General features: G+C 37.4%; 2 protein-coding genes across 3 annotated transcripts; one reads left to right on the top strand and one right to left on the bottom strand.

Moving 5' to 3' along the window:
• Positions 1-882: 882 nt before the first annotated feature.
• On the bottom strand, positions 883-19,042 carry pip4p2 (phosphatidylinositol-4,5-bisphosphate 4-phosphatase 2). Of its 2 annotated transcripts, XM_043217456.1 has the most exons (9): positions 18,906-19,042; positions 16,985-17,408; positions 10,619-10,767; positions 9,342-9,448; positions 8,276-8,399; positions 7,705-7,779; positions 6,132-6,184; positions 4,387-4,477; positions 883-2,744 (listed from the first exon to the last, which is right to left on the bottom strand). In XM_043217456.1, exons 2-9 carry the CDS (start codon positions 17,088-17,090, stop codon positions 2,601-2,603), a joined length of 849 nt encoding a protein of 282 aa, XP_043073391.1. In that variant the 5' UTR covers positions 17,091-17,408; positions 18,906-19,042; the 3' UTR covers positions 883-2,600. The 2 variants fall into 2 exon arrangements, with proteins under 2 accessions (XP_043073391.1, XP_043073392.1); XM_043217457.1 differs by lacking the exon at positions 7,705-7,779 and having other exon boundaries at positions 18,906-19,038.
• tmem106bb (transmembrane protein 106Bb) lies at positions 18,662-22,743 on the top strand. Its single transcript, XM_043217458.1, has 8 exons — positions 18,662-18,793; positions 19,924-20,138; positions 20,233-20,296; positions 20,422-20,581; positions 20,882-21,022; positions 21,115-21,164; positions 21,256-21,309; positions 21,517-22,743. Exons 2-8 carry the CDS (start codon positions 19,934-19,936, stop codon positions 21,644-21,646), a joined length of 804 nt encoding a protein of 267 aa, XP_043073393.1. The 5' UTR covers positions 18,662-18,793; positions 19,924-19,933; the 3' UTR covers positions 21,647-22,743.
• Positions 22,744-23,737: the final 994 nt, after the last annotated feature.

The following is a 23,737-nucleotide window of genomic DNA, read 5'->3' as shown; positions in this document are numbered from 1 at the left end:
TGCCAGACTATTTCCCAGAGCCAGATGACTCACTGAGTGCCACGTCCATCGCTCAAGAATCAACACTGCCATCCAGTGGATGGAAGGAAAGACATAAATATATTGGCATGAATTAACGGTTAACTAGTTTCCTGAAAGTGTGGCCCATTAATATGGATAACAGAATTTTAGAGCTTTCATTTCTTTAAATTTGTAGTACACGGTGTGAGTTGAAGAGTTTGTATGTGAAGACTCCAGATTCTCCAGATGTGATTCTTGGAGGTTTTCGAACATCCTCCTGACAGTGTTTTAGATAGACACACTTCCCATTTTATGAAGCTCAGCAACCGTTTGCTGCACATCACAGCTATGTTCTTGTGAGTTTGGCCTATGCATTACCACATTTACATCCCCTGTGAAACAGGAAGTCATGGCTGAATAATATCCACACACACACACACGCACATACTCATAGCTATAAATACTTATATACAGCCATTCCAAAAGATTCAAACGTTCACTGGTGCTCCACAAGGAAACAAAGTCTTCTTTTTTTAATGGTGGTTCAGGAAGAAGTTGCGCTTTTTGGTTATTGCTTTTTGCTTCTTTAACATTAGTGAACGTTTGAACCTTTTGAACTATGTCACGTATCAGCATTAAACAGACGCGGATCATTCCTGAATCCTCCATTAACGAACCTGTGTGACGATAGAGACAAGAATATCCTTATCAAAAACATTAACGATGCCACTTACAACAATGCAAATCGCACCTTATTTGTTCAATTGCGCCGAATGAAAGGAAATCAAGAGGCTTTCGTGCAATGAAAAATAACATAAATACACGTCTTAAATAAAATAACATTTCCAGTTCAGCTGGCAGAAGTCATCACAAAGTCAAAGGGCAGGGAATATTTTAGCATTTTATTGAGAAATTATTGTTTTAAAAAGACCCAAGCCATATTCCAACTTGAACTACAGACTTTGTGTGCTCAGTTTCCTATGTACAAGGACTTCACCGACTTGTCACATTCAGAACAAGTTTAGATAGTATAGGTATCTCCATTTCTCTTGACAAAATACTGAACTACTGTAAATGTAAGCTACAGCAATACTAGCAAGGTTGTGGTGAGCTGTGGAATTAGGCGGATAGCAGTGGGGCGTTTACATTCTACACACAGGAAAGAGCACTAGACACATGGCGTAACACTTCCACCGTGCCCAGACTAACAAAACATTGTTTCTGAGTACAAAAGAATCAAATTAAAATCATGCACATGTCATTTCCCATTCACCAAGTGTCTGATCAGTCAGATAAATTAAAGGAACATTTCAGGTTCAATACAAGTTAAGATCAAGTTTTTGTTTTTCCAACTTGTTTTCTTTAAACAGTTTTCAACGTAAATTTCTTAGAATGGAAGTGACTGGGAATTAAAAGTAGAAATGTAAAGTTGGTTTTTACGTGTTCTTATTTATTATTTATTGCAAATACGTTACTGCTGTTATTTTGCAAACACACATTAAAGATGAACTCAGTTCTGTTTCGAATACAAGTTCCTATTCATAAGAGAAATATGAAAATATAATGCACGACAGTATCCACAAAAATATTGAGCAGCATAACTGTTTTCAAATCAGCACGTTATGATTTCTGAAGGATCATATCACACCGAAGACTGGAGCAATGATGCTGAAAATTCAACTTTGACCTCACAGGAATAAATACATTTTTAAATATATTAAAGCAGAACATAGTTGTTTGAAGTTATTTTATAATATTACTGTATTTTTCACATATAAAATCTTGCCGCTTAAATGTCTTGCTGTTACACTACTGAACAACAGAGTATTTGTATTTTAACATTTATGAATTGGTCCCATTCACTTCCATTGCATCAGCACTTTTTTATCCGTATTCTCGAAATTATTTTTATGCTAATCAATCGATATGACGCATAAACTGTCGAGTGAGCTTAAGTTGCATTGAACCAATTGTTTTGTTTTAGAGCTCCGGTGACTGTGTACATGCAGTTTTTCTTTTAAAGCCACAAAAAAAAATGCATGATTATTGCTCACAGTGAGTTTGAGCGGCCTAAATAGGTTTGGGAATACTGCTGAATTTCATCAGAGGGAGAAACGGACAGCGAACAACAACAACAAAAAAAAATGTTGGCACAGGATTTTAAGAAGAGTTAAATATATCTGAACATGACAGATAGTGCCATCGAGGGTGCTGGCAGGCTCTCTGAACACATAATATCTCTCGGTAACTAGCAGCAACACAACAGAAGAATTGCATAAAATTGTAGTGCAATGGGCAAATTGTTCATAAAAGATCTCTTTTGGTCAAGTTGGTAACAAAATGCAGTACGTAAAATATGTTCGATATCCACCCACCATGATAGATCCAAGAGGCGTACCACGAATGGATTATTTGTATTATTTTTCCTAGTTTTCGAATCACTGATTTCACTTACTCAAGCCATCGTATTGCGGGTTCAAATCAGTTACATCAGAGCTAATCAATAACTCAATCTGAAACGTCAGCAGGTACCTAAACCAGTTAACCTGTTCAAATCAAGAGAAATCAAACACTAAGGACGTGAAGGACGGACTCTTTGTCTACGCAAAGGTGTTCTCGGGATAGCTGACTTTAATCGCACCCCAGTAGCAGGCCCGTACCAGACAGATGAGGCCCAGGAGATATGCGAAGGCCCAGGACACGTAAGTAGCGTGGTAACGCCTGGCAAAGTCCTGAGTGCCGACCTGAGAGAAAAACACAGGGATGAGCTAACGGACACAGTTGAATCGTCCAAAATGAACGCCTGCCAAGTGCTAATTTGAGCGTTACTCGTTAGTTGGTTGGCAACTTTTTTGGGAACTGCAACATAATATACGGTTTAAATCAAACTGTGAGAATGATCATCTGACCCTGATGTAAATTACAAGCGTGGCTGAAATAAATCTGTTACTAAAGAAAACCGTGACTTCATGTCAGTGGAAAATATACTGTTTTCCACTGTGTATCCAGGACAATTATTAAGTGTAATTAAATGACTGAGTGCATCCAGGTTTTATCCATACTGTCATGTAATGAAACTCCTGTGGATACAGTTTGAGAAACAAAAACCTTAGGGGGTCATTACATGACAGGTACAAGGACATATGAATAAATCATTTATATTCTTAGACTCATGGGCATAATTTCTCCTTGTTGCATGTTTTATTTATGTTTTCATTTTTTTCCCCATCATCTATTTATTTCTGTACTTTTGTTACAATAAAATACGGACGGTAAAGCTAAAGTTAAAAAATATGCTTTACCCTTTTAAATGTTTAGATTTGCTCTTCTTAAAAAATGTAAGTATTAAACAATTATATTCTCATATAAACAAAAGTGTTTCTGTCACGGTGTGGCTTAGTGTGAAGGAGCACCCGACGAGAATAAATAAACTTTTTATCCTCTTCAAACGGACAAAATAATAATATACATGCAGGCAGGCAGAACATAAACCACACGTATTAACCTCCATGATCAGACAAAGGCGAACTCAAACACACGGGACTTAAATACACAAGTTAATTTGACTAAATTAACAAGAAACAGCTGAAGACAATGATACAATTAACAGGAAGGGAAGGTGGGGCACAGAGAGCACATGACACGAGACAAAAACAACAACAAAAGAGTCCAAAGACGTGACAGTTTCAAACAGTGATTAAAACACTTTTATACTGCTATATAAAAAAAAAAACTGTAATCAAAAATAGTTTACACTGTATTTTAGATATATATATATATATATGAATGCACATACATGAATTTTGGAAAAACATTACCTTTATATATTATATAATTTACATGAATATAAATATATACATGTAAATACATGTGTGTATATGTGTATGTTCAAGTTTGGGCTATGTTTGTTTCTTATGCTCACCAAGGCTGCATTTATTTGACCAAAATACAATAAAACCGTTTATATAATATAATATTATAAAAGCAAGTTAAAATTTTATAATATCATTTATTTTATATATTTTAAAATGTAATGTATTTTCAGTCTTCAGTGTCACATGATCAATTAGAAATGACTTTAATAAGCAAAAATAAGCTGCTTTGCTGCTTACAGTATCAACTGTTGTGCTGCTTAATGTTTATGTGGCAATTATGATTTTTTTTTTTTTTTAATAGACAGTTCATATGTTTATTTCTAACCTTGCTAAATAAAAGTATACATTTCCTTAAAGAAAAAACTTAATTTCCAAAACTTAATTTCCGCTTGGTCAGGACCCTTTTGTATGCAAATCATTAAATTAAGACAAAAAGCTTCAGTATGTGATGAGCTGGGAGTGAACGCAACAAAAATGGTTATGACTATGAATCCTACTAAACAATACTCACCGTTAAACCGACACCGATGAAAATGCAGATCATTCCTACTGTAATGTAGGCACAGCAGCGCCTTCTGGGTAGAGCACTGCCTACAGATGATCTGAAGACAAAGATAGCACGTGTGCTTAGTGCTAGTGCCGCTTTAAACAGACCACAAACCTTTCAAATGACCACACACCTAATGCAGCGGTTTATTGGGCTGTTTCAGTTTCTCAGTACAGAGTTATAATGGTTTTATTGCATGAGTTAGTCAGCGCTTGCCAAGCAGTTTGGAAAATGGAGCTTAATGGCTACTACACAGAAGAACAAACATCCAAACTAGACAGAGGGCCTCGTTCATAAAATGCTGCGCAGAACCCATCCTAAAATCCACTTATGACGATCTCTCAAATAAGCGTATGTGTGAGTCGCGAAACGAACGTACGCACAGAAAATGCAAGTACGCCTCTGTTTCAGATGTGAAATCACAAACCACAAATCTTGAGCTGGCACACAACTAAATGGTTTCAGCTTTCTGCCTTGTAAACGACTCGTAATCAATGTCATTAATATTTAATAGATGCCTATTTTCTTGTACATAACAGGAAATATGATGCATACTATAAACAGGGATAGTTCACAAAAAATTTTATTCTATCATACTTTTTTCCACTCTCAAGTTGTTTCAACCCTGTGTAAGTGTACAGTATTTCTTCTGATGAACACACACACACACACACACACACACACACACAAAGAATTTGATGGTCCCCATTGACTTCCATAGTATTTTTCTATACTATGGAAGTCACTGGGGACCATCAGCTGTTTGTGTACACACATATTTTTCAAAATATCTTCTTTTGAGTTCAGCAGAAGGTTTGGAACTTTTAGGTGAACTATCCCTTTAAGCTCTTTTAAAATTGCCTTCATTAAAATTGGCAAATAAACTAAATTAAACATTTGCCTAGTGAAATGTTTTATTAGTTTTATTTGAAGTGTATAGCTAATTTAGCTTGTTTTGTGAAAATAAGTTGTTTAAATGATTCTAACCTATTAAGAAGATTCTATGTATGGCACAGTCTTTATAAAAAAATGTAGCTTTCTTTGATGTCTTTTTAAGACCTAAATATAAATATAATTTGCTAAAAATAATCCATTTGGCTTAACAAATTGTGTTTTAATAGTATTATTTCCCCCCGTGTACCAGGTTTTTGAGATCTCTCATTTGGTTCAGCACAGAGCCCTCGGCTGGCAGACAAAGTCTATTAGTCACATGGTCCGCTCTTTCTCCTGTTTGTGGGCCATTCGGTCTTACCATGACCCTTCACATGCCTCTCATGTGATGGGATTTTCAAACATTCTTCTGACAAATCAGATAGCTTAAGGTGCTTAATTTCTATCCTTCTGCTGCTTGTATCTCCTTCTCTTTGCTTTGGGAGGCTCAGCTCCATTCATATGTGCTGCGACATCTGTTGTCATAACTCTCCCTCGCAGCGTCACTAGCGTGCAGGGCTCGCGTTTCAGCAGGTCAGCACGATACGCTCGCTGTATCAGGTGACTGGCAGACTGGCATCACGTTGCCTGCCTCTCTAACTCCAACTCGCCGGCCGTTTATTTACTTTCACTTCTTCAAACTGGCCGGTACAAACTCGAGCCCGACCTCTGTAACCAGCAAAGGCACTTCACACAGAAACGACACGTCGCTGCCGGAGTGTTGCCTCAGACATCACATTTTCGACGTACAAATATTATGACAAATGGTTGCAACTCACATTTTTTTGCAATGCGGGCACTTGGCCAGTGTATTGAATCGGAGCTCCATCCACTGCAAAAACAAGGAGAGTTGAGAAAGAGGTCACTTCTACAGTAAGCAAACACACAGCAGGACAAATCATTGAAAAAGAAAGACACCAAACTCGATTCCAGCGGTCAGTGCATGGCATTCAATATTAGTTAGACTCAAACCACTAGAAAAAAAAATTTGGAGCGGATTTCAGTTCATAAATTGACATATAAAGGAATATATTAGCAGAATTAGTGGATTTAATCCTGTACAAAGGCAAAAAGCAGTTAAAAAATATAATTCATTAAGATTCTCACAAAACTCAGGTAAACTAAATTTTTCTGTTGCTGCGTCTTGCCTCTGTAGGCTACAAGGAGTTATGATCAGTTGAGTCACAGGGCTCCAGACAAAAATATATAAATCAAACGACATTTCGGAGCCAAATCACTGCAAGTTAACAAATAAGTACAGAAACGCTCAGTACAGATGATTGTTTAGAAGTTCGTCGAGTTATAACTGCATCTTACTTTAGTTATTACCAGTCAGTGGATGAAATGAAGATTCGCTATATAGACTTATGTATATTAGGTTGTTGTTGTATTATTTAGTATAATTTGTTCCAATTACTGTTGCTTGCTCGAGCAAATTCAAAGCAGTTGGTATGAATTAATTTGAATAAGTTCATAAGAATTGCTTTCTTTTGTTCATGGACATCATGACTTGCGATGGATTCCGGGTTCAAGCAAATAACGAAACCCGACAAAACTTGAAAAGAATACACGTCATTTTGCCCATATTTTAAATTACTGTCATGCAGTAAACAGATTTTATGTTTTTCTAAAGAATTCTCCTCTGCTCATCAGGCCTTTATTAATTTGATCTAAATGACAGCAAAAGCATTAACACGCTGATGCAGAACTTAAATATTTTTACTATTTAAAAAAATTGTTTTCTATTTGAATACATTTTAAAATGAAATGTATTCCTGTGATCAAGGCTACATTTTCAGCATCATTACTCCAGTCTTCAGTGTCACATGTCTAGACTTTTTTCAGGATTTGTTGATGAACAGAAAGATCCAAGGATCAGCATTCATCTGAAATAAAAAGCTTTTTGTAACGGTATACACTGGAGCACTCTAAAGTTTGGAGTCAGTAAAATGTTTTTAGGAGGGGGGAAAAATTTATATTTCAGATACATTTTTTAAGCAGCAAATCATAATATTAGAATTATCTCTGAAGGATCATGTGACACTGAAGACTGGAGTAATGATGCTAAAAAATCAGCTTTGAAATCTTACATCCCAGATAAAAAACTCTTATTTTAAATAGTAAAAATATTTGCTGTACGTTGGATCAAATAAAGGCAGGCTTGGTGAGCAGAACAGAGCACTTTAAAAATCAATACTGTTCAAAAACTTTGGACTGGTAGTGTTCATGAATATAATAAGTTGGGGTTTTCTGTATATTTGTCACAGTCTGGAACCCTGGAGTCATGTGTCTCTAATTAGTTTGTCATTCTGTCAGTTTCACCAGCTAGAAAAAGGTGCAGTCTATTAGGACCTTGAAAAGATCAGAGGGGCCGCGAATAGCCAGGCCTGAGGAAGACTGGGAGCACTCATCCTCATCATCGCTGCCCTACACAGCAGGGGCATCACAGGACACTAAGAACAAACTCTACACCACGTGAACACTACTCTACAAAAGTCTGAGGTCAGGAACAGGTTTTAAAAGAAGGAAAAATTAATACTATCAATAAACTGAAAATGACAGCAAAGACGTTTATAATGTTACCAAAAATGTTGCTCTTTTAAACCTTTTCTTTGTCAAAAAATATTAAGAGGCACAACTGTTTTTGATTTCGCTAATAATAAGAAAGGATCTGAAGGATGGCGTGACACTGAAGACTGGAGCAATGACGAGATCGCATACATATAAATATTTGTAAAATATATTCAAATAAATGGAAACATTGCTAGTATTTCCCAGCAGTACTTGGTGACCTTACTGACCTCAAGCTTTTGAATGGTATTGCAAATGCATTCACAGATCTTCTCTGCTCACATACAGACATGGGAAGAAATATTACAGTAGGTCAGAGATGAAATATTAATATGAAGATGTGAGACCGTACAAGGAATGTGTTTCCGCAGTGGCCGCAGACCACGCGCATGCCCTCAGGCTGGACTGGAAGAGCCGGCTGGGCGGGCTGCTCCTCCGGGATCACCATCACAGGACTCAGGTTGATGATCCGTCTGCTGGGGGCCCAGACAAACAGCATCGGTTTTTCACGTTAATTCTTTAAGCTGTTTAAGCCCAATCCTATCCCAAAAATATTAACATGATCAGAACTCCCTGTTGTAGGCAATATACTACAGGTATACTACATTTTTGTCATCTGATTATTAGTTTATACATTTTTTGAAAAAGGACAAGATTATCTATCTTTTTTTTTTTTTAATCATGTTATCATGTGAATATGAAGTATGATGCATCAGGCTTTTGTGGAACATGTATTTGTTCATATCGCATTTTATTACATTGCATTATAGGTTTTGCAGCCCCTCAATAAAACTATAGAGCTCTGATTATAAAACTACGCATTTAAATACCATATAAGACAGAGATTGTGAGATATAGAGTGACAGCTGATCTTTTTATGCATTTTATGTAAGCAGCATATTATGCTGTGATAAAAATCACAGATTCTCATTACAAACTATCAGAAATTCCTACTTAATTATAGCCATGTAAGTATCATCGACTGGGACAAATTGCATATTTTTGCTCACTTTGGGCCTCAGAATAAAACATGCTAAAATGTATTTCTTCAAAAAACAAATCTTACCCCTTTTCACACTATATTATACAATATGAATCATAAAACCCTGACGTATCACTGACACATATGCAAACTTACTTTTTCAAAATATTTTAGTTAAGGGTTCAATCAACCTTTTCTTCAAAAATTTGATTTTTCTGACTGTTATTTCATAAGACAGTTGTTGTTGTTTTTTTACAGTACTTTCACATAATGCACGCAGCTTTCAGTTCTATAAATGCTCAGACTGCGGTGTAAAAGCATATGAAATGTTTTGACATTGTGTTAAGTGCACTGCTTGCCTGAGCGTTTATGGTAATGCACATTCTCAGATCCTGTAACACATACTGACCCTCTGAAGTGTGTCTTTAACACTTACCAGTTGGGCCGAGGGCATCCTATCCTCCTGGACGTGTCTTTACAGATTAGCAGGCAGTTGCAAGGACATCTAACATACTTCTTTCCTGTAGGTGGATTTTTTATAGGCTGTTAAAAAACAGACACATCATGTTTCAGACGGGACCATGTAATATGCACGACGTAATATAATAAATCTCCTTCGTGGTTTTAAATTTGCTTAACTGCTCTTGCTTAAGCGTTGTTCTGTAAGAAACCAACAATTTTTTATGTAATAATTCTATTATTATAGGGACTAGTCTGGCAACCCTAATAAATCTAGACAAAGCAACCTTTTAATACACCTTATTGAGGTCAGGTCTGTATGGGAAATTATGAAATCTGAATCGAGCAGAAGGTTTAATGTAATGAGACACATACTATATATACACACTAAATTAATTTGAAATAGAGCTGTGTGAAGCCCTTTAAAATCAAACAAGGTGGGACACAAAACATGATTTTTGCTATATGTGAATCAGGTGATTCTGAGTTTTTTTTACATCCATAAACATCCAGATAAATGAGATGAAGATTAGTTGCAATCCTATTCAAACGTCTGAGGTCAGTAAGATTTTAAATGTTCTTGAAAGAAGTCTAAAAATACATCACCAATAAAAATTGTAAAAATACATCACAAATAAAATTTAAAAGTGAAATATTTCACTTTCAATATATATATATATATATATATATATTTCATATATATAACACGTTTTATATCTGAAGATATTGTAATTGATTCCTGTGATTGTGATGCTGAATTTTCAGCATCAATACTTCTACTACAGAATTTATGTTTTTTGTTTTTTAGAATTTATACATTTATTTATGTTAAAACATGAATGTTGTGCTGCTTAATATTTATGTGGAAAACAGAACATATATATATATATATATTTTTTTTTATTATTTATTTTTTTTTTTCTGAATAAAGTCCAAAAGAACAGCTTTTCTTTGAAATTAAAAGTATTTTGTAGTACTGCAAGTCTTTACTGTCATTTTTGATCAATTTAATGCATTAATGCTTAAGACCCCAAACTTTTGCATGATATACATTTCATTAAAGTATTTAATTCACTGGATTACTGGAATATAGGCCATACCACAGGGTTCTTTAATATTATTCATCATTGTGGTATACTATGCATTAACTTGTGATCATTTACCCATACTCCCCACCCCCAAAAAAGGACAGGGCCAGATGAAGGAGTAAGGCTGTGCATGAATAAGATGAAGTGGCAGTTGGGGGTCTCTTACCGTGGCCTCATTGCAGACGGTGCACTTCACCACGTGCTGATGAAGCTTGCCATCCAGAGTTATAAGTGACTGGCACACACGACAGTTAATGACAGGAACTCCCCCTGCATCCGGACTGGCGATGGCTGTGTAGGGTGGAGGTAATTCAGCTGCACAGGGACAGACACCAGCAGGCAGTCAGTCAGTGCTGCAGGACTATTCTGATGACACTAAAGGTTTCAAAAGGGGTTTTAGCAGAAGAACCAATTTTGGTTCTCCAAAAAAAGAGTTCTCAACAGAACCATAATGTGAAGAACCTTCTGTACAATGGAAGGATTTAATGAATGTTAAAGGTTCTTCATGAAACTATAGATATCAATAAAGAAGTGCATTGGCTAAGTTAATATTTTTGGTTAATAACGTACAGTCAGCCGGTCGTTAAATAAACCCAGACGGGGTCATCAGGTTTTACATCACCCTTAAGAGGTTTATTTTGCTATAACGACCAGCTGAGTTCCATTACTCTATGTATTAGTCAACATTATTACAAGGCTATTTATCAAATATATAAATAAATGGGCATGAAGCATTGATTTAAATTCAAATTATATCATTACGCCAGAAGAAAGAGACCACAGAAAAAGAATAGACATGAAACTAGCACAGTTATGCACTAATTTGTTTTCCTGAGATAAAGCTCAGCAATTTAGCTGTCAATATACAAAACATGTGATCGACCAATCAGAACGAAGCATTCTAGCAGCGAGCCGTGTAATAAGCAATGATGATTATTTTGTCGATTACTAAAACCTCAGAAATGAATCAAACACTACAACTGCGTCTAGACAGGCGTTCTTGTCTTTAGAGTTAAAATCCACTTACACATGCCATATTTCTATAAATGTGTCTCCCCTTGAGTCCCATTGAACGAACCCAAAAATGCAGATTCATTGCGTTTAGCAAAAAGTGCATCCTACTCACACTTTCAATTACTCTCCCACATCCACTGTACAGTAGCTGGGCCATCAGCCAAACCCTGCACTCAGTCTCCACTTGTCTTCAATAATACTGAAATTCAGAGCTCACCCGCTGCTTATTCTCAGTGAAATCAAGAAACGTTCCTCCAGCTGTCCGTCACTTCTCACGCTGGCCAATGACACAGACATACTGCAGCCATATTGAACATGTGACACCACAGCAAAAACAACTGAGAGCAGCTCTGGCCCCATGACCTCCCTCAGCTGTCAGGGATCATCCATCTCTCCAGTGCTTCTGCAGGACACCAAACACACACGCTTGATCTGAGAACTGAGATGTTTTATCATGGAAAAGGCTCTCATTTTGCCCTAATATAGAAAAAAGTAAAGCCACACTGTTTTGATTCTAATACTTAGAGAACAAGATCTAAAATATATCTAATCAATGGAAAACTAAGTTGTGCAAAAAATATATATACAGACGTGGACAAAATTGTTGGTACCCTTTGGTCAATGAAAGAAAAACTCACAATGGTCACAGAAATTGCAAAAGTAATAATAAATAAAATTCTATAAAGGTTAACCAATGAAAGTCAGACATCCTTTTCAACACTTCAACAGAATTATTAAAAAAATAAACTCACAAACAGACCTGGACAAAAATGTACAGTAGCTGGGCCATCAGAACTCTGCCAAACGCTTCCTGTAACTGTCAATCAGTCTCTGCACTTCAGCAGGTATTTTGGCCCATCCTCATGAGCAAACTGCTCCAGTTGTGTCCGGTTTGAAGGGTGCCTTTTCCAGACTGCATGTTTCAGCTCCTTCCAAAGATGCTCAATAGAAGGTCAGGGCTCATAGAAGGCCACTTTACAATAGTCCAATTTTTTCCTCTTAGCCATTCTTGTCGGTGTGTTTTGGGTCATTGTCACCCATGACCTGCTGGAGACCAAGCTTTCTGACACTGGCTAGTACACTCTCTAGAATTCCTTGATAGTCTTGAGATTTCATTGTACCCTGCACAGATTCAAGACACCCTGTGCAGAAAAAGCAGCCCCAGAACATAACAGAGCATGCTCTAGGGACAGTGTTCTTTTCTTGATGACTTCATTTTTTCGTCTGTGAACATACAGCTGATGTGCCTCAAAAACTTCGATTTTTGTCTCATCTGTCCACAGGACATTCTCCCAGAAGCTTTGTGGCTTGTCAACATGTGTTGCATATTCAGTCTTGCTTTTTATGATTCCAACAATGGTGTCCTCCTTGGTCGTCTCCCATGTAGTCCACTTTGGCTCAAACAACGAGGATGGTGCGATCTGACACTGATGTTCCTTGAGCATGAAGTTCACCTTGAATCTCTTTAGAAGTCTTTCTATCTTTTGTTACCATTCGGATTATCCGTCTCTTAGATTTGTCAAAAATTTTCCTCCTCCGGCCACGTCCAGGAGGTTTCCCATGGATCTTAAACTTCTGAATAATATGTGCAACTGTAGTCACAGGAACATCTAGTTGCTTGGAGATGGTCTTATAGCCTTTACCTTTAACATGCTTGTCTAATTTTCTTTCTGATCTCTTGAGACAACTCTTTCCTTTGCTTCCTCTGGTCCATGTCGAGTGGTACACACCATATCACCAAACAACACAGTGATTACCTGGAGCCATATATATAGGCCCAATGGCTGATTACAAGGTTGTAGACACCTGTGATGCTAATTAGTGGACACACCTTGAATTAACATGTCCCTTTGGTCACATTATTTTCAGTGTTTTCTAGGGTACCATCATTTTTGTCCATGCCTGTTTCGTGAGTTTATTTTTTTAAATAATTCTGTTGAAGCATAAAAATAATGTCTGACTTTCATTGGTTAACATTTATAGAATTTTTATTTATTATTACTTTTGTCAGATAACAGTTATTTCTGTGACCATTGTGACTTTTTCTTTCATTGACCAAAGGGTACCAACAATTTTGTCCATTGTATATATATATAATATTATCCTCTTTCAAATATTATTAAAAATAAAGTCATATTAAATATTATTAAAAATAAAAAAATAGTAAATTGTTGCTAGTATTTTGTAATGTTTTTTTTTTTTTTTTTGTCTTAGGCTGCATTTGTTTGATCAAAAATGCAGTAAAATAGTAATATTATTACAATATTAAATTATGTCCTATTTCCATCTATTTTGTAATGTTATTTATTCCTGTGACCCAAACCTGAATTTTGACTTGTCACATAATTCTTCAGAAATAATGTTTATCTGCTGCTCAAGGAACATTTATTATTATTATCAGTGTTAAAAAACAGTTGCTGCTGCTTAATATTTTTTCAGACCGAGATGCTTTTCGTTTTTTTTAGAACTCTTCGATGAACAGGAAGATCAAAAGAACGGTATTTATTTCTTATTTCCCATATAACAAACGTCTTAACTCGCTTTTTAATGTAACCAATTCAACGCATCTTTGCTGAATACATGCATTAACTTCTTCTTTGAATGGTAGTGTATACTTCATCATAAATAATGTCTATTAATAATAATGTTTAAAACACTCTAAGGCTAAAATCAGATAAACTAACTGTAACTTTGTAACAGCCAAGCGTCCTGTTAAACTAGTTTGGCAGGAGTTGTTTCAGCTGTCAGTCCCATAATGAGCATGCATTTCTTTTCCCACCACTTGTATTCCTATAATATCATTTTAATGTTGCCATGCATATTGCTCTCCAGCCATTCTCTGACTGACAGCTTATGTTACCGCACTTTCTCTCTTAGGAGGTTTGTTTCTTTGTTTCCATGCCGTTTCATGGGCTTTCTGCAGAACAGACGAGAAAAGACAAGGATCAGAGCATGATGCAAACCTGCACCTGTTAGAGCACAGAGACAGCCGTGTCATGAACAAGCACTACGACTGTAAAGTTGCTGTAAGTCACGCCGTCGGTTTAATATTGCTGTGTCAGGCTAGTCAGGATGGTCTAAAGAAATAAGGCAACGTCATGAGACAGTGCTTAGAGTCTCTTCGTTGTTTTCAATAGGCTATAAAACATTAGGCTGAAGTTGCAGCTGTCTCAGGTGTTTGGGATGCATTCATGCAGTAGTGTACGTCGTAGTAGGGGTTCATGTTCACAGTTCACGAGCAGATGTCCTTATGCCTCACACACTAATACAGCATATAGCATCTCTCCAGGGGCAGATGGAAAGGTCTCGGGTCTCATCTCTCTGACGCCATCCTGCACAGTTTGTAAGACGACAGGCCTTTTCTCAACCGTGGAGCCTGCGGACTGCCGTTGTTGCAACTCCCGCTCTGTCTGACTTCCTTTCATGTTTAAAATCAGAGCGAGGTCGAGCACCCCCTGTGTAGCAGAGATTAGCATGCACTGACAACAGTGAACATTAGACTGTACATAAGTCAACGTGTTCTAGTTTCCTCCGGCCCATCCCTAGACCTTCAAGAGTTTCAGTCAACTAGTATTTGTCTTGCGAGATGCTTGCACAAATTATATCACGAGCGGAGAGAGCAATATTTACCCGATCGCATATCACTAGTATAAATAATCACTGGTCACGCAGACAAGGTCAGGGCTTTCTTATCCATTGCTCTAGATCGTGGTTAAAAACCTTGCAGACTGTAACTTTCACAGTTCCGCTCTGAAAGGGTCGGATGCACACAGGTGTTATAATAAACGCAGCTTTGGCTTCCAAATGCAAGCGCAGAATAAAAATTCAGCAAAGTAGTGCACAGACTCCGGCCCAGCTCAGCAGTTCCTCCCCCAACAGGACAGGCTAATCCTTCTCATAGACTCCTGGTCAAAAAAAGCCAAAGAAACCGTAATCCAGGGGTTTGAAATACTAGGCCAGATAATAATGCTAGAGTGCATAGTTTAGCACACATAGCGTCACCTGATCATGGCACTTCGTGGTAATAAAGCCATTATGAATAATGAGATGAAGCGTAAGCGGATCATTACAGTAAAAATGTAAATCTTTTTCTGCTAATCAGGAAGTGCAATATGGGTAGATTTATTAGAGTTGTTTGTATAATCTTAGATTAGAAGTCATTGCTTTGTGTTCAAATATTATATGTACTATGTATTAGCAAAAGCACGTTTACATCCTAGAATGGCTATAATTAAATAGCATTGCATGTTATATATGTGTGTGTGGCTCTTTTCTCCGCAGAATCTGCAAATAAACTTCTGATTATTATTGATTATCTATATCTGTTTAATGGGTCCGCGTGAAAATCCGATGCCCACGCTTCCTCATGAATGCGTGTCCTTATGTAGTCTTCGGGTGACTTGTTTATCAGCTGCTTTGAAAATCGGAGAGAACTTCAGTTCACGTAACGAAACTGGGTTTACTATTAAATATATAAAGAAATGTACTACATAAAATCTTATGTAACGGTAAGCCTACAGCATGTAAAACACACCATCAAATGTGCTTTGCTGCTTCTTCATACTTGCAAAAAGGCAGACTTGTCCAGTGTTTGGCCTGCTCGCCCGGACGTGGGGTCTCACTACAGCCCAGCAATCAAACACACAGCCGATTGTTCATGATTAGAGGAAACGAAAGTAAAAGTCCAGAAATCAATCACTGAAAACCCCATATTGATTGACCACTATGCTGTCTGGAGTGTCTACGGTGGCTCTGCTAATAATGACAGAGAAAAAGCATGACGGTTACCTTTTGTGTCAACGTCACAGTGTAATTACACAAACGAGCACCAAGCAACAAATAATGACCAACGAGCACCTACTATAGAGTCAGGATGGTGTAATTATGCCTAATTTACTTTTGTTTCTACAGTAAGCACATGCGACGATGACACTAAAAGATAGTGTGACCAACATTACTAAGGCGAGCAAAGAATTTATATAAAACATACCTTAAAAACAAGAAATGCACACCTATGCAGTGAAAAGTGAGCCTTTTGTTTCCTCTTTGTCGTTTACTATTAGTAGTATGTCTCATGTAGGGATAAAGAAGTGTTTTACGGCTTCTAATATTCAATACGGAGTCTATATAACGCGGCCTGGGCTTAGATGATATGAACGGGCACTTGTTATGGAGGAGTATGAATGCAAGCAAAATGACAAACGCCTCATCTCGAATGCAGAGACCTCTGCAGCCGAGCGTCGTTAAATGATGTTAGATGCACTAGATCAACTAAATTTCGACACAACGCGTCCTTGTCCGAGAACGCAACATTTTGCACCCATCACATCAGGCTGCGATGGCACTATCAGGCAGATCGAGGCCCGTTCTTCTGGCGCGACCATCCGAGCCGCTGTACCGGGTCGTCTGCGAACAATGTGTCACATTAACCGGGGCTGTGGGCTGCCACAGATCGCCGCACGCCACTATACGCCCTAAATGATTCAGCACTCCTCCGTTACTAACAGTGCGCGTTTACCTCTCGAGCTCGGGTCCTGCAGGTACGGCGGAGCGGTGGGCGTGACATTTGCCGAGTTCGGCGCTGACAGCAGCGGGGAGCGTTCGTCCATACCATCGGAGGCCATTGTATCGGCAGGGCAGCGCGGAAAAACAGCGGCGGCGGCGGCGAATGGTGGTGGTCTCCGTCCGCTGCTCTGAGAGGGGCGCTGAGACTCCGGGCTCCGGGCAGGGCGGAGGAGAGGAGGAGCCAAAGACGTAAGCGGGAGGATGAGAAATCACTGCTGGACCGGATGGGATCTCCCTCCCTTCTGCAGCCGCTGTTCACCGCCGCTAGTCTTTCCCGATCGAGTCCGTTATTCGTTTGACCTTGTAGAGGTGTGTTTTGCTCATCGCGGAGAAAATGTTTACGTTCCGCCGGGAAGCCCACTCTTTTATCGGCCACGCTGTGTTCATGTTCACGGGAAGAAGAAACGAATAATGAATTAATTCATTTTAAGACGAGTCTAAGCTGTTTATGCGATTGGTACTCGGTTCTATAATCATTCTTAGAATTTAATATTTAATTTTTTTTTTCCAAGAATATATTTATTTGCATTTCTTGTATGTACAGAACAAAACAATTACAAAAAATAAAATTATAATAAAATAAAAAAACACCTACAGAACACCCCCCACCCACACCAAAATAAATAAATACATAAATAAAAATAATAAATAAAGGCACTTCCATTTTACAATTGAAATATTTAAAATATTACAACTATATCCAAACAAAACTACAACAACTAAACTGAACGCCTATAGGTCACTAAAGTACCTGAAAAGTACTGTAACAAAAAAGTAAAAGAGATCTCATTAATGTCCAAATACATAAAAAATCATATTGTTTGATATTTTAACTGTCGTTTTTTTACTTTGAATGTTTTTTTTTTTCATCCTAACAACATTTTGTTTATTCTTATTGATAAAATATATTTTCATTTTATACTATATTATTTTAAGACAAACAGCTGTGTAAAAATGTTATATAGTTATACAAACCCGTATGTGGCCATGAATGATGCATTTCCCGTATATTAAGGGACTTCAAACTTATTTAGGGCAAGGACATTGTGTTGGACACACACACACACACACACACACACACACACACACACACACACACACACACATTGTGTTTCCATGTTCTATGGGGACATTCCATAGTTGTATGTGTTATTGTCCTACACCTAAACCTACCCCTTACAGGTAACTACTCACATTTTTAGATTTTCAAAAAAAATGTATCCTGTATGTTTTATATGTGTGTAACCTAAAACATGTCCCTACAAGGTCAAAATGTACTGCGCATTTACATATGTTGTTATAGTTTTGTTAATTTTCAAAGCAATTATTTGAAAAGTTGTTTTTTGATTGCATGCATTAAAGACAAAGAGTCATATTTGTTTAATATTAGCCTTCTTAATCTTTTTTTTTGTTCTAACAGTAAGAGTTAGTCAAACATAGCTAGACCTACTCTATCTTTGTTGGGGGGAAAAAATAACCGTATCGCTTAAAGCGTTTCTGTTTGACCGATCTGATCACGGTCCTGTTGGCTGAAATATTCGATCACTGATTTTTATTTCATTTATTCGTCCTTCGTTCAGTGGTCTTGTCGACTTACTGACAGATGTGACCGATGGCGTATTAATAATAAATATTCATGAGCTTTGGCCTTCGCAGTAGTATTTCGTGTCCGGTCGACGACGCACTGCGCATGTCAGTGCAAAAGATAAACGACAACTAACGTTACATGACCAGCGGTGCTCACTTACATCGATTCGTTCAGGTGAGAAAATAACCGTTTACATAAAAACATCATATTTGGTACAAGGCAAACGCATTTTAACCCTAGGCATATGTGAACTGCTTCCGAGAAGAAAAGCCTGCTCCGTCTTTACCTTAGCTTTGTTTTTAGCCAGCCGGTTGTTAGCGGCGCTCGCGCACGAACTCATGTGTCCAGGCCTACCAATGGTCTTCTATCGTTTTACTTCGCACTTTCTTCAGCTGTCATTGATCCCACACGTGCTGACAGCTGTTGTTCAGGAGACCAATGCCTGACATCATGTATAGTCTCGTGTACTGTGTAGTATACAGCTATCCGTGTTGCTAGGTTTCACATCTTTTTCCCCCTATAGAAATCTAAGCTAAGATCGTGACTTCATGTCTCCTCTGTTGTTTTGAAGGTTCTATATTATATATTCAGCCTTCGTTAAAGACCCTGTTCGATTCTCCATCAAATGTCATGTTATTCGGTTTTAAAATAAGATTCTGCTCTATTAATTTATCTGTTAAATAATCATAATAAACGTTTTACTCCGTTTGAAGGATAGTTTTGTTTCTATCTAGTTCTCCCTTGTAGTTCGGTTGTATTCGATTCTTTATTTTTTTTTGAAGATTCTGTTGCATTTGATTCTCTGCTAAAGATTCTATTGGTATAGATTCTCTTTGAAATATCCTGTTCTACGTTCCAGTTAAAGATTCTATTTATTCCTCTGTTCTAATAGTCTTTTAAAGATGATTCAGTTTAACTGTTTCAGTTTTATTCTGTTTAGCTTAGTTCTCCATTAAAGCTTTTTTTTTTTTTTTTTTTGCATTTGATTATTATGTATTCTTGTTTATTTGATTCAATATTAAAGATTTTTACATTTTCAGGATTCCATTCCATTAATTGATTGTCTATTCAACATTTTGGTTTATTTAGTTCTTAATTAAAGATTTTATGTTTCATTACAGAGTAAAGGTTCGGTTTAATTGTCTTCACTTATCTGAAAAGTTCCTGTAATCTCAATAATGTTCTTTTCTATTTGATTCTTTATTCAAGTTCTTTTCTCAGTTTGATTATAATCAATGCTCGTTTTTATAATTATAATCGTTTTGCATTTTTCACCCATATTAAAGCTTTGCTCTTATCACCAGGTGTAAAAAAATGGGGAAGGCTCTTTCCCACCTGCCGAAGCATACCTGTCATGATGAGTGTAAGGACAGTCTGACCTCTTCACCTGGGTACAGCGCCATGCAGACAGACGACAACAAGAACGGGGGAGACGTGTCTCAGTTCCCCTACGTGGAGTTCACTGGCCGAGACAGCGTCACCTGCCCCACGTGCCAAGGCACTGGAAGGATCCCTCGGGGTACGTTTCTAAATTTCTACAGACCTCCTGTTAATTGAAATCTGAAATGTCAAAAAATGTCCACCATGTAACACACTGAGACGTGTTTATTCAGGCCAAGAAAATCAGCTGGTGGCCCTGATCCCGTACAGCGACCAGCGGCTGAGACCAAGGAGAACGTAAGAAACCTTAAACCATTTCTATTATAATGCATTTTGTTCAACCAGTTAGTATCCGCTATTAACGAGCTTGCTTGTTTTACGTTAAAGGATATTTATGGTTCTATGTCACGTGTGTCCTACAGCAAGCTGTATGTGACCGCTTCGGTCATTGTGTGCCTGCTGCTCTCCAGCCTGGCTGTGTTCTTCCTTTTCCCACGTTCCATTGATGTCAACTACGTGGGAGTGAAGTCTGTCTATGTGTCCTATGACCAGACCAAACGCATCGTGTATCTCAATGTCACTGTAAGTTATCACTAAACGCGTCTGATAGCGACGTTTTTAAAAGTGTTGCAGTGCATCTGCGTCAGGTGGAAATTTAAGAGATCTTATTTAAGAAAATTCTGTCGTCATTTAAGGCTGGAAAACACAGTACTGAATAGATTATTCAGTGCTTTTCTTCGTCTGTGTCCATCATGCGTAACACAAATTGAGCAGAAATTTGAGATGAAGCCTGACTGTTCAAAATTGGCAGGCAATTGCGTAAAAAAAAACTGTGCAAATGTCCTGTAGTTTATTCTGATATTGCCTTTCTTTCTTTTGTAGAACTCACTCAATATTACCAACAACAACTATTACTCCGTGGACGTGGCCAACATCACAGCCCAGGTGCAGTTTTCAAAGACGGTGATTGGAAAAACCCGCATTAGCAACATAACCACTATCGGCCCTCTGGATATGAAGCAGGTAGAGCTTGATTTGAACTAACGGGTAAAAAAAAGGTCAGCATTTATATAAGCACTAATGGTTCGTTTGTAACACTTCTGTTTTCTTGTCAGATCGACTACATGGTGCCCACCACTATTGCAGATGAAATGAGCTATATGTAGTACGTTTACACACTTTTCATGCATAAAACAAGGCAAACTAAATAAATATTTTTCCCCCTGGCCAACGTTTGAACTTTTTCTCTTTTCTAGTGACTACTGTACCCTGCAGAGCATCAAGGTGCACAACATTGTGGTTATGATGCAGTAAGTATCGTGCAAAAACATCGCAAGCTACAGGTTTGTTAATCAATGCCAGCATCTACCAACCTTATTTTGCGTGTTCCACACAGGAGAACTACTTTCAATTGACAGGCTTTACCAATTTAGTGATACATTCAGTGCATTCAACAGCAAAACATCAGGTTAACGTGCTCGGTTTGCTTGTTACTGATTTGGTTTGTTGAATTGCAGGATAACTGTGACTACCGTGTACTTTGGCCACGCTGAGCAGGTGTCTCAGGAGATGTACCAGTATGTGGATTGTGGAGAAAACACTACTGCTCTGCACGAGTACAGTCTGAATACTCCTCTGACAGGCTAGAGCTGAACCTGACAGTGGGACCCCTCACCCTGTCCCTGTCCCTGTCCCTCACCGCTCCTCTCCATGTGTCATTGTTTTGGCAAAACTGGTTAAGTGTTTAATGCACTTTTGCCAGTTAACCACTAGGTGTCAGGCAATTCACGAATAATGCACTTTATTGTCCATGTTCTCCAAGCAATATAAACATTGCGAGATCTCCCAAGTTCTCATTCCGGGTTCACTTTGCCAAACTGAATTGTTCACTACAGATTCATTTTTGACAAAGTACCTTGGTTTTTCAAGCACTACATGTGGTATTTAAAACCTTTCTAAAGTGATGTATTTGAAGACCAGCTGTGCTTTGGGTTATTATTTATCATTTCTATCATTTTGAATAATTCCTGTTAATACCTCATTCCGCAGTGTTGGTTCAGACTCAGAAGCAGTATTACATAATGTTGTTTCATAAGGGGCATATTTAAGATTACGTTCCGCTACTATATGTGTTTAATACAAACAGGATCATGTAACAGCGGAAGGAATGTCAGTGTAGATAGTGCACAAGTCGGGGAAGGTAAAACACTTCAATCTATTTATTTTGTAATGCAAAGTTTCTCATTGTTGCAGTTTATAATCTTAATTTCTTCAGGAGAAATTGCCTCATAGAGCACTAATTACAATAAAGATAGAGCACTAATTACAAAAATGACTGCAATCTTGAGAGCATCCGGCTGCATGCATGAAGAAAATAGTATGGAATGATCATTTCCTCAGATTCCCTTGTGTTTAGAATTGAAGTTTTTCTTATTAAAGCTAGACGTGATGTTCGATTGAAAGAACTTTGATAACATTTTTCAAAATGGAACTTTACATTTTAAAATATTTTAATCATGTTGTAAAACAGCTTCACAGATTATTTTTGCTTAAAGGTGTAATGGAAGTGGCTGCTAACATGATGTGGCATTTATGCAGTTCATAACAACCGCTGGCTTGATGTCCATGTACATGTTTAAATGTAACACTTGTGATTTTTGAGAAAAGTGGTTTGGACTGCTTTAGAGGTACACTGAAATAACCATTCTGACTGGAGTCCCATTAAATAGACATGTTTTGAGTCATTTGTCTTTTTTACAAAATTGTTTTGTAAGAAAAAAAATCAAGAAATGCAGTTTAGAATGTCTAAAGGTATGTTCTTTAATTATTTATTTTAATATTGCCCAGATACAGGAGTTTTTTTATATATATATATATAAAAGCACACAATGCACACTTTATGTGTGCAGGATTAAATTCCATTTCTTGCATGAATAAACAATACGTTATTTTTATTACCGTATTTTTTATTACCCACTTTAATGTTTTTTACTAGGTTTAAGAAGACTTACGTAAACAATTTAACAGGAAACCACCTGAAACTGAATAGTTCACCCAAAAATCAATTCAGCTAACCTTAACTTTATGACGAGACGGGAATACTTTTGTGCACAAAGAAAAGAAAACAAACAAAAAAAAAGACTATACCATGACGTGTGAATTCCTCTGCTCATAAACAAGACGCAATGCAGAATGAGAAGAAATCATTAAATTATATATAATTACATAAACAGCCTTGTTCCTTTATAAACTTTTTACTGGTCTTTGCTTCCTTTCCGGGCCTTGACTGTAGGACTCTTGCTGCCTATGGAGGATCAAAAAGCTTTTGATTTCACCAAATCTATCTTAATTTGTCTTCTGAAAATGAACTAATTACTAATGAACTGTCATTTTTGGGTGAACTATCCCTTTAATACAAAACGTAATGCGACCATGTATGAACCTTGAGTCCCTTGCTCAGGCACTTGACTAAAAAGAAATCAAACTATAAACATATGTATTTTCAATATATGCACTTATTCAAGACTTATTCTGTGCTTTATTTCTCTCTACAGAAGTATTTTATCGATTGTGAAAGACTGGAAAACTGTATCTACTCAGCAATTAATGTTAAACCAACACATGCAACTGAAGTGCGCAAACAATTCCACGTAACTAGGAGATTTTCATTTCCAATGCTTCACCATGGCAACAATTAAGTAATCACTTACCCATTGTAACCTACTGCCTAATTAGTGT

This window comes from Puntigrus tetrazona, chromosome 19 (genome assembly GCF_018831695.1).
Source record: "Puntigrus tetrazona isolate hp1 chromosome 19, ASM1883169v1, whole genome shotgun sequence".
NCBI lineage: Eukaryota > Metazoa > Chordata > Actinopteri > Cypriniformes > Cyprinidae > Puntigrus > Puntigrus tetrazona.
This window is presented reverse-complemented; position numbering and strand designations above follow the sequence as displayed.